Source organism: Theobroma cacao, chromosome 3, assembly GCF_000208745.1.
Source record: "Theobroma cacao cultivar B97-61/B2 chromosome 3, Criollo_cocoa_genome_V2, whole genome shotgun sequence".
Classification (NCBI taxonomy): Eukaryota; Viridiplantae; Streptophyta; class Magnoliopsida; order Malvales; family Malvaceae; genus Theobroma; species Theobroma cacao.
Window position 1 is genome coordinate 28,071,957 of NC_030852.1, and position 11,534 is coordinate 28,083,490.

An 11,534-nucleotide genomic window follows, 5' to 3' on the forward strand; every position below is an offset into this window, starting at 1 on the left:
GGTGAATGAAACACATGTTTTTCTCATTATAATTTGAACTCACGTTTAGATTAAGTGTAAGATTATCCGTAAAAAAAATCAACTTTCTGATTAATTGGCCATAGAAAGAAACTGTGTTTTGATCAAGTCTTTCGTTGAACAGTTTGTCCCTTGTCACACCTTTGCACATGTTAAAGTTGGAAATTTTCAAAGTTATGAATGATATATTCAGTTAGCTATCTCAAGTTGAACACCCTTTGAGGCTGTAGTTGGCAATGATATGGGGACAGATAAACAGGAAAGCCGGCATCTCTTCAGATTTCCATTTACACTGAAAAAAGGAGAAGCACGTTCCTAGGACCCTCCTTGAAGAATTTTATTTCAGGAAGAGGATATAGTCAGACAGTGTCACATCCAGGGAAAGGTAGAAAAGTTGTATCAAGGAGGGTGACTGATACAAATTGGAAGTTTTGAAAGCAAGCATACTGTCCCGGCTTGCTTTCTCATGTTGAGTGCGTGCTGTGCCATTATGTCACTTGGGGTTTTGCTGGACAGCGTTGGCTCGCATTCATAGGAAAACTAGGTGGTATCAGGTACAATTTTTATTTTTTGACATCAAAATTTGCATGGTGGTCATGCTTGTCTTAGTTGTACCATAAGAAGTGGTCGGGAAACTGCTATTGGATGGCTCTGAATCATGGAAATCTGATCAGCTCAAATGGAACCTACGAACTCACCTTGACAGAGGAAGCCAGCTTGTGTCTTCTGTGCTTGTCAAGATACGCCACCAGTTCGTGTCTTTAAAAAGGATGACCAGTATTACAAATGGTGATTTGAGTCAGTTTAACCAAATCGCCAAGTATCAGTTATCAGAATCAGATACCAAAACAAAATGTTGCAGATTACATGCAACTGGTGATTGAGTCAAAGCAATGCCCACGAGTGACATGGAATCTCATGAACTGACCATTCAAGTGGAATTTGTCTTGTTGGTCTGTGTCGTGCTGTGTGGTGTGTTATTGCATCGGCTCCTATCAACAATAATGTATTATTGATCCCACTTGTTCTTCATTATTTGCAGGATAGTCTTAACAAAACCAAATGCAGATGTAAATGAAATTATACAAGAGGGTCGAAAGAAATCAAGAAGAGCATTTTCACTGTAGTGAAAATTGAAGATTGCCCACCCAAACCCCAGGTTGCAGCATCTTGAAAGGAGATGGGCGGATGCATAAACCTACGTTCGTGTGGGGAAAGAAAAGAGTATGCTTGGTGAGGGCGTGGTTTGCAGATGCTTGGTGAGGGCGTGGTTTGCAGATGAAAATGGCTAAAGAAAGCCCATATGATACATTACCCTTCAAGGTCTGTCTCAATGCATCTTCCAGCTACCTATGCAATGATCTACTTCAATCTATTTTCACCGACTCTAGCACTAGAAACTAGATGTTTTATTTTCACAGAAATATTTCACATAAATTACAATGCCAGACTAACTAGCATAAAAAACAAAACTGAACAGAGGCCAGGAAAAAAGGAATGCTCAACCCTCATAGAATTACTTCAGATGGCAGTTGATAGGTGAGGTTCAGGATGAGAGTGTGCTTTATGTGATGACTGTAGGTTTCTCCCTTCCTGTGAAGTCCTTCAGCTTTGATACAGACAATGCCAAATCTGAAATACAACCAACCAATTCATTCATTAATTGCCTAAAGTAATATAAAAAATGATCATGACCTAACCTATTAATCGCTTCAGTGCCACTTGGGCATCCATATCATGTTTAGAAACATCTGGTTCAAACTGTTCGATGTAGATTCGAATGGTAGCACCGGCTGAACCAGTTCCCTGTATGTACGTGAAATTTAATCATATCAGAAAAGAGTACGAGGACATGAGCCTTCATATTTGAGTAAGGAATACAAAGCCCTGCACATACTGATAAGCGAAATATAATCCTTGAACCATCTGTGAAAACAAATCGAACACCTTGCTTTGAGGCCACACTTCCATCCACCTAAAAAATCAGAAAAACAGAAACAACCAATACAGGCTCACCAAACATAGAAATCTGAAGACAGTACAGTATTATGTTTAAGGAGATCACATTTTAAGCAGTGACCACGAAAAATGTAGACTGCTAAAACTTACAGGATCAGTGTATGCAAAGTCATCAGCAAATTGAAGGACATAATCTCCTACAATGAGGAATCTTAAGCAATTGAAAAGATACAAAATAAGGATATTACAATAGGTGGGACAGCAGGTATAGGGTTTAGTTGCAAACTTACCATACTTTGCACCTTCCTTATTCTTTGAGACCAGATCTCTAAGGTATTCAATCATTTTATTAGCACCTTCAGATTCACATTCCTGAACAGTAACTCACATGAATTAGAGACTCGCACCTTCTCCCAAAACAAGGAATTCCCAAGCTAAACTGAACTAGAAACTACAAACTCATGCCAACTTGTTTCAAAAGGCAGCCTATCATGCTTACTTCATAATCATATCTAGAAAAGAAATTTCTTCCATATGTTGCCCAGTGTTCTTTGACAACATCAGAGACAGACACCAATGTCTCCCCTGGTTTCTTGTCTTTGTTTCGATATGCAATAATTGAGAGCCATGCTAAAACAGCCCTGTCATTGATGAAATTAGAAATCATTATACTCTGACCCCACAGATAAGTTAACAGCGAAAAACAACATTCACAAACACCATAAACTATGAAAAGTTGCCTTAAAATCTTATCCACAAGTTGGGTCTCTAAAGGTGGAAACACACAAGGGAGTGGCAGTAATGCAAGTATTTTCAGGTCCATTATGCAATTATGAAGAATCTGCATATGTAAATACACATCAAAAGAAAGTAATGGATGTGTTCGAAATGAGAGAAGTTGAGATGAGAAATGAAGAGACGGATTAAACTGTTTCTTTTGTTGACATAGTGAATTTAAAGAGAGATGTAAATAGAAGAGAAGAAAGTGAGCAAATTACATTTTCTCCTTCATCTCCCCTTTTGAAACTATTCAGATTTGAGGAACTTGGAGAAAAGACACTAGCTACTTTTAATTATTTAGCTATTCGAAAGTGTATCAAATATTAGATAATTCTACTTTTGCTGCCTCTATTTCTCTCATTTTCTTATTTAATTTTTTAATTCTTCAACATTTTGTTGAACTGCGAACTTTAGAAGCAAGCAGTAATTCTGCCAAAGTTGCCATTATAGTAGAATATGCCCAGACCTACAAAAGAAAATTCACAAATGGGTACAAAATATACTCACATGCCATGATATTCAGTAGTAGAGAATTAAAGACCATGCATAACCTAAAATGAAATTTGGCTTGTTACACAGTTGCAACTATCAAAATGTGCCACTAATACTATTCATCCAAACCATTGTTTGTTGCAGTAGTGTTGCAGCTTAAACCATGGTTTGTTGCAGTAGTGTTGCGGCTTAAACTTAAACCTGGCAAGTGGTCTTAATCACAGTACACAGCAGCTCCTTTTCTGCCTCCAAGCATAGCTTCCCGAGATTTTGGAATCAATTGACAATGATTCAATATCATAGATTAAACAGCGACCTTATAATGGACTTTGATTTACAAGCTAAATTGTTTAGATGTCAGCAGATGGCTATAATTTTGCTTTTATAATGCTTGTAAGAAGTTATGGTAACAAAATTTTAAACTGTAAAAGAATAACATTTATAAAAAGTGAGCATAAGGATTTGGAGAAGATGCTAAAATAGAATAATGGAGGATAATAAGGGAAGTATATTTGACAGTTCACCATATAAAGTGTACAATGGCAAAACAATGTCAAATGGCACACAGGTTCAGGAAGAGGGAGAGAGGATTGGACTCAGAATAAACAAACTAGTTGAGATTTGGCAACATACTCCATCTCCAAGGCAATGATTCAAGACATTATAATATAAATGATTCATGCAATCAACCTTATGTTGGAACTGATGACTCTACTAAGTCAACACTCCTGATAAGATGAGAAGTCTCAGTTTTAGTAAATGTAAGCAATTTGTTTAAATAACCCATAAATTAGAATAACCAATTACCATATGCCATCCTTCTCGCGAATGTGATCAGAACCAGTACCAAAACTTTCTTCCCCACAAATTGACAACTTCCCATCATCCATAAGATTTCCAAAAAATTTCCAGCCAGTGGGAACCTGAAACAAAATATCCAGTAGTTCGTTTGAAGAAAGTATCCTTAGAATATAATCCCTTCTCCCTGTTATATGGCTTTCTTAGAAGATTAGAATACATTAGTTGAGAAAAGTGCCAACCTCAAAAAAAGTAAGACTCAATTTTTCTGCAACACGATCAAGTGCACCACTAGTTGGCATAGATCGAGCTAAACCCTGAAAAATCGGAACATAAGTAATCTATCTTTGGTTTTGAAAAACATAAAAGCAAAGTTGCTTAAAATTGGTACCTTAGGACCATTCCGAAAGTATGGGATTGCTTCTTGTGCATTAGCAGCAATGATTGCAACTGAGTCTGAAGGAGTAACAAAAAACTTTTTACCTAAAATCATGTTTCTGTCGCCATCCCCTGAGTAATGATAAAAGAAGGTGATGGTGATTCAACAGGTATATCTTCTCCACCTTTTATACTAAAATACTACTCAAGTAAATGTTCTTCGACAAGCTTGGAGTAGGACAGAATTTGACAATATATAATAAATACGCATACACAACAGAGTTGAGGCAAAGATGTAAGTTAATTTGAATAACCATAAAGTACAATTCTGCTGTAAGGGACTTTCTCCATGTCAACAACGTCCCAAGCATTATCTCTATCCAGAAAAAAAGAGAGGACATAAAGAAAACATTCCGAGCATAATACTAAAGCATGGAGTCAAGGTAACTCATTACACTCCCAAGTTCCTAATGTGACTAAGCCTCCCATGAAGATGAGTCCAGTACAGCCCAGTTATATTGTGTAACTACTCCAACACACCCCCCCCCCCCTTCTAAATGAGTATATTTCTATCTATTAAGGTAGACATTCTGTTCAACTTTAGATACAAACTTAGCAACATTCTCCTCTCTTGAAAGATGGAAGGGGTACAACTATGAGAAGATATTCTGGATTAAAAGAGGAGGTGTGTAGGCGAGACTCTGAATTGACAATCAGGAAAGAGAAGATTAGGCAAAAGGATGTAGGAAAAGAAGAGAAAAGAAATGAAAGGAGAAAACTCACACAAGTTAACAACAATTAACAGCTTGCCCAAGTTCAATACCTACCAATGTCTCAAGAAGAAAGGAGTCTCATATTACCCATACCAGCTTGTCCTAGAATTGTCAAAAACTATTTTGACAAAGCAAAACGCTAATGTATAGTTAACAGAAGCCCTTGAGCAAAGCAAATAGAAAACATAAGATTAACCAGCAGAGTCAGACATTTGAAATAAGAATTTAAATTCAGAACACAAAAGGAGGTTCATCAAAGCTCCAAATTAACGTTAAGTTTCAAGTTTTGTTCTCCTCCTTCCATACTTCTCTGTTTTAAAGCCAAACTTTTGGATTTTGTTCTCTTTCTTCCATACTTGTCTAGATTTAGAAGCAAAAAAAAGCTTAGAAACATGAAGAAATTGGTGAATGAGTCATATTATGCATGCACAACAAATTGGAGAAATCTTACACTTCAAGAAAATTTAACATATTCTTTCTACTGTAATCTTCAAACATACCATCACTTGCAGCCCCAAAATCAGGTCCATTCTCACTATACATGGTGTTGACCAAACCCTTTGCATACCTGTTTTGCCATACAAGTCAGAATGTGCTACACTTTTAAATTGTTGAAGTAGAAAATTCAATTTTAGCATGTTGCAAATATCTTACGTAAGATTAGGATCTGGATGACCATGTCCAAAATCCTCCAAAGGCACTCCATTCGATATAGAATCCTACATGACACATCTAACATCTAGAATCAGGAACTTGATAGCAATTGAGTTAATAGCATATTTTAGATATTTCACATGCATGACATACCAGGCTGGCTCCTAGCTTGTCCACAAAGATGGGTTTTGCATATGCACCAGTAACAGCATGCATGGCATCAAATACAAACCTAAACAGTAACAACGGATACAGTAAAATTTAGTATAAGGTCTTATCTTTCTCTAGCGTATTAGAATAGAGGATTCAACTACCATGGACAGAATAACAAACTGTTCTAATAAGAGGCAAAGTTATAATAATATAATTCTAGCCAGGATTCAGGAAAGGGGCATAATTAAAAATAAGTAAAACAGGGAAAAGCAAAACCACTATCTAACCAAACAAAGAATGCACCATTAATGACGAGCAAAATGATAATGCAAAGGAACAGAGGAATTAGCCACAAGAGTGAAGTTCACGTAAATGGTGGGTGGTAAATATTTTCTAAATAGTAATTCTCATCTAAGTCACTAATTACCAGGAATTATAGTAACAAAAGTTAAAAACCTCAGAGTTTTATATCATTCTTCATAGCACCAAAAGGAAGAAAAAGAAGGGCTCAAGATTAGAATAGGCTGACAACATTTTATAGATATCAGGAATCTTTGCTGAATGAAAAATCAATTAGATGCATCCTTGCTAATAATTCATATCAAACTTCCATTTCAAGTATATTGCCTAAAGAACATTCATGAGAACTGGGAATTGAGAATGTTCATACATGGCGACCAACAACTCCACACAAGGCCCTCAATAACGTGGCCCAGTGAAAAAATATATGACTCGAAGTAAGATAATAACAACATATTGGGGCATACATCTGATCTTTCTCATGGCCACTTCTAGCATGTTTTGATGTATAGAAAGCAATCAACATCCGAAGTAACCAAACATAGAACAAGCTAGGAACACAAGCAACCTTATTCAACTGAACCCATACCCATTCCTGCTTAGTCAAGGGCACAAGGTATACCTGAAACCTGATCTTGAGAGAAGACTTCTGATGAGCGGGAAATCAAACACACTCTGCACATAATCCCATCATATTATTGATAGAAGCACATGTAATTTTAACAAAATTATAAAACGAGGTGGCTGATTTTTTCCCCTCACCTCCATTAATTCCAAATAGTCAGAAACTGGATCTATAACCTCGACACTGAAGTTTCCGTACTTTGTAACTCCAAGACGAGAGAGGTCAACATCAGGAATCTCAGCCATTTTAATCTCAGATATCTGCACAGTATTTCCATTTTCAAACATCAAGCAGGCAATATTCGTTTGCACATAAGAACAACACTTCTGTTAAGTGCAAACAAAATGAAACAACTGACCATCAGAAATGGTCAAGAACAGAAATGCAAGTATGAAACATAAGTCACAACTGACTCCAATATCAGGGCAGAAACAAGTGCAACACCTATACTAGCAAAAGTCTAAACAGCTCAGTTTTGGGAGTATAAGTAGCAGAGTTCGACTACAACACTCCATTAATAATAAAAATTGAACAATTATTGAGAGGTTTAAAATTTCTGGAATCTTATACTGTAAATCAAGGAAGCAGGCTTGTTTTTTCTTTATCATTTTCTTTCTTGACCCAGTAACAGTTGAACCTGGAACTAACCCCAACCCCGTTCTTGCAGCCAAATGCTGAACCCTATAAACAGTTTGTAATCATGATTTGCAAACTCCCAGACAAATCAAAGATATCCGGGAAAATTTAGCTGCATGCAAGAATAGTGGTGGATTTACAACTCAATTAGGTGACAAACTCTTGCTAAAGTTTGCCTTCTATTAATTCTGCCGGTGTTCATCTCAAGCCTCCTTAACCAACCAGGAGTTTACTCTTCAAGCAAAAATTTAAAATATATAACACTAAAATCCAATACTTACAGAAAGGGTGTTCCCATATATCTTGTCAGTGATAGATTCAGGTGCAGGTTGCCCACTGCTGTAATTAAACTAGAAAAAATGGATAAATAAAATGGCATTTAGAGTCAGAAAATATACTGGAATTGCAAATGCTCTGGCTCTGTCAAATTTCAATAAACACAATATAGCTTTCATAATTTAACTAGACATTTTGCCACAGTTGCATTAGCAATTCACCTTGATACCCCAGTCATATTCAGGGCCTCCAGGATTATGGCTTGCGCTCATTATAAATCCACCATTGGCCTAAGGGGAAAAAATTGTTAATTAAGTGGTAAAAAAAATCAGTAAATATTGACACAATGCTTGGAATTCAAAATGGGAAAAGACAAGCTTGCCTTCCTCTTCCGAATTACAGCAGAAACAGCAGGTGTGGACATGATACCTTCCCTGCAATGTCATATTCCATCTTTAATTCCATCATAGAAACCCAACAGTCCCAGGAAAAGTTTTTGAGAGAGTGAAGCAGAAAAGTTGATGTCAAACACAAACAGTGTTAAGAGTAAATATTTTCAGGCAGACCAAAAATGCAATGCTCCATCAACCCTTTTTTTTTACCCTAAAGGAAGATTAGAGTTCTGAAGAAAATAGATAACATTAGACTTCTACATAGAGAATAGATCAACATCATTAAAGCTCCAAGACTAAAAACTCCTCTCACCACCCATAAACTTTGACACCTCTTATTAAGATTAGCAGATAAAGCATATGTGGGGGAACACCAAGTGGCATATAAAGTCTTTGTTGTAAATATAAGGAGTTATACCACTTCCTTCGTTTAGTTATAGTCTTTACTCAAATTTAACATTTGGCAGACATGTTTCAAGTTTTAATGATCATTCTTCCTCTGAACAATGTGAGACCTTGGCCAAAAAAATAAAGATAGTGAGACTAGTGAAGAACATAAGCAAATGAAAAACACTCACCTGCCAACCAATATTTTGCCAACACCATTCCCGGCAGCAATTTTAATAATTATCTGCATTTGAAAATCAAATATTCCATAAGTCAAAGAGACTAGTTTTCTAGTACATGCATGAACAGGAAAGATTTTGCTTGTGTCCTTTTCTGTTCCCAGTCCTGTTTGCTATTTGAGCAGGAAATTGCAGGTCTAATATGGCAAAACAACTTAAACCAAATCCAAGCAGAACAATGCACTTTTAATGAACAGCACAGAAAATGACCTGTGCAGCTTCACGATTGAAGTATCGTCCATCACCTCCTAAAACCAACACTCCATTCTTGTAATCCTTGGGTGGCAATGAATTAAACAATGCCTGCAGATTTCCGACCCATCAATGCAAGTAAGCACTAAATCAAATAAAATGAATGCCATGTACCAAAAAAATAAAATGAATGCCAAAGAAAATTCCAAAAATTCAAACCTGGATCCAATTCGAAAGGTAATTCTCTTGCATAAAAACTTGAACCTGCAACAAATGAAATTGCATTAAATGTAACCAAAACAAAGAACTACATGGAATTTGATGTCAACAAATTGGATCCCCAAGCCAACTTCAAAGCAAATTCTTCAATGTTTATCAAACAAAAATTGCAAAATCACCAAAATTCAACTCCCTGTTCTTATCATCCCTTAAGCAATAGAAAAAATCTAGGTTTAGAAGCAAAGTAATACAAATAAGAGTGAGAAATAATAAAAAATTACCTTCTTCCGAAGCCCACTTGTCCCAGTCTTCTGCCCTTCAAACGGCTTAGTGGGGACTGAATTTATCTGTGCATTCAAATAAAAAAAAAAACCCAAAAATCTTTATTTAAACTACAAAAAAAAAATTTAAAAGTAGAAAAGAAAAAGAAAACCAAGATAACAAAAATGCAACCTTGATGCCTTCAGGCTCAGCAATGGTGGTGGAGGAAGAAGAAGAAGCTTTGATGGTGAAAGAAGGCGAGTGTGAAACGGAAAACGAATTCGTTTTGAGAGGGAAGCAACGGGTATCGAGATGAGAAGAAGAAGAAGAAGAAGAAGAAAGAAAAGAAGAAGGAATAGGATGGGCATTTGATGATCGTTTTGCTGATCTGAAAGCAGTAGAAAAGAAACCTTCCAGTCCCATAGAATTACAACAAGAAGCCATGTTTTTTCTTTTTTGGTATGTTTCTCCAAGGATGATCTCTTTCTTTTATTAAGCGATGAGTCAATGGAGTTTGGGTTGGTTTTGTTTTCCTTTCTGGGTAGAGGGCGTTCAGCATGAGTGAAACAGAATCCAGAGAGTCCCAAAGCTAAAAGGAGATCGAGCAGGCCTGTACTCCTCTGGCTCTAAATTTGAGGGAAAACTGTGAGTATTGAGTGCCACATGTACGTTGGAAAACGCTTATCTTGACATCTAAATCTATCTCTGTCATCATCTTGTTCCATTCCATGTGAGCTGCTTTTCCCTCCCTCCACCTCCCTCTCCCGTCCTTTCATCTAAATAATTTAAAATGTTTGTTCTGATTTTTATACATTAGACCCCTCATATATTATTTCTAAGCAAATAAACCACGAAAGGATGTCAGAATCCAACTTACTACAACCCATGCCACTCAAAAGTCTCGCCAAAATTATATTTGTCTACTTTACATACAAAAGTACAAACCTCAATGATTCTATTCTTTGGTATATACTTTTATTAAAGTGACACGTGGCAATATATTTGTTTTTGTTTTCCCAACTTGACTTTTTTTTTTTTTTTCGTCCCTTTGTTTTTTCATTAATCATGCGACTGTTAATTGTCTTCTCATTCTTTAATCATGATTAACTTCATTCCGCATTGGTCAAATCTAATTTCCATTTTAATAATAAATTTATACAACAAAACTTCCTAGTCTCCACACAGCCAACTTTAGTATTCCCTTAACCTTTAATTTAGTCTAAAAATGTCTCATGGCCCCATTATTCAATTCCTTGATCTGGCCTTGGGTTTCATCGCTTCAATCTCTCTCACCATAATCTCACTTTCTCTTCTCCTTGTCCTTGTACAAGATAAAGTACACTAAACAGCCTATTTTCCAAGAAGAGCCAATGAAAATTCATTAAATAGAAGTCCATAACTGGCCCAAAACCAACTAAACCAGACAGCCCATTGGTCCGAATCATGGGCTACCAAAATTTTCTAGAACTAAGTGCCCAAATATATGCCATCTTCTTTTGGACCCCAAAATTCCCACGACTTTCTTCTTCGGTGTTGATTTCTGTATTTAACAGCTATTTTTTCAATGCATAGCACGAGGATCCGTTTTGGGATTTACGAGTTTGGTATTGGGGCTACAGCCTACGGCTGTGCCGCTGAACCGACACGGATGCGGCTTCTATGGCGCAATTTTAGGAGGCACCTCAATCCTGATTCCTGGTTCCAACGCTTTGTTAGCACTGGCCTATTGGCCTTAATGAGCCAGTTCCGCCATTTTTGGTTGAGGGGAACAGTATCAACCCTTCTTTGGTTTTTTGAGTCAAACACAGTTTACTTCTTTGGTTGCGTATTCAGCTTCATAATTTAGCCAATAATCGAACACAAGGACAATTCCTGCCAAATACTTTAAGTTGGTCTTTCCATGAAAAACAATAACCAGGAAGGAGTATAATTTTAACTTAAAACTGCTCCTATTATCCTATACACAATATATGGCAAGATAGAAATGCAGCTTTTAACTGTT

At 36.6% G+C, this 11,534-nt stretch overlaps 1 protein-coding gene across 2 annotated transcripts; it reads right to left on the minus strand.

The window, feature by feature from the left end:
• LOC18605458 (phosphoglucomutase, chloroplastic) lies at positions 1,026-10,281 on the minus strand. Of its 2 annotated transcripts, XM_018117431.1 has the most exons (22): positions 9,725-10,279; positions 9,553-9,618; positions 9,272-9,316; positions 9,071-9,163; positions 8,813-8,865; positions 8,225-8,276; positions 8,064-8,132; positions 7,848-7,916; positions 7,068-7,190; positions 6,928-6,980; positions 6,006-6,084; positions 5,853-5,917; positions 5,699-5,766; positions 4,439-4,557; positions 4,290-4,364; positions 4,057-4,172; positions 2,477-2,618; positions 2,268-2,349; positions 2,128-2,174; positions 1,916-1,993; positions 1,719-1,824; positions 1,026-1,650 (listed from the first exon to the last, which is right to left on the minus strand). In XM_018117431.1, exons 1-22 carry the CDS (start codon positions 9,974-9,976, stop codon positions 1,583-1,585), a joined length of 1,920 nt encoding a protein of 639 aa, XP_017972920.1. In that variant the 5' UTR covers positions 9,977-10,279; the 3' UTR covers positions 1,026-1,582. The 2 variants fall into 2 exon arrangements, 1 of the variants encoding a protein (XP_017972920.1); XR_001927101.1 differs by lacking the exon at positions 2,128-2,174 and having other exon boundaries at positions 9,725-10,281.

Excerpts from the sequence above, each read along its gene's own strand:
- LOC18605458 (XM_018117431.1), bottom strand. The coding sequence starts at position 9,976 with ATGGCTTCTTGTTGTAATTCTATGGGACTGGAAGGTTTCTTTTCTACT. Across the intron at positions 6,981-7,067 it reads ACTATTTGGAATTAATGGAG|AGTGTGTTTGATTTCCCGCT; the intron begins GTGAGGGGAAAA and ends GATTATGTGCAG. Across the intron at positions 5,918-6,005 it reads ACAAGCTAGGAGCCAGCCTG|GATTCTATATCGAATGGAGT; the intron begins GTATGTCATGCA and ends TGTGTCATGTAG.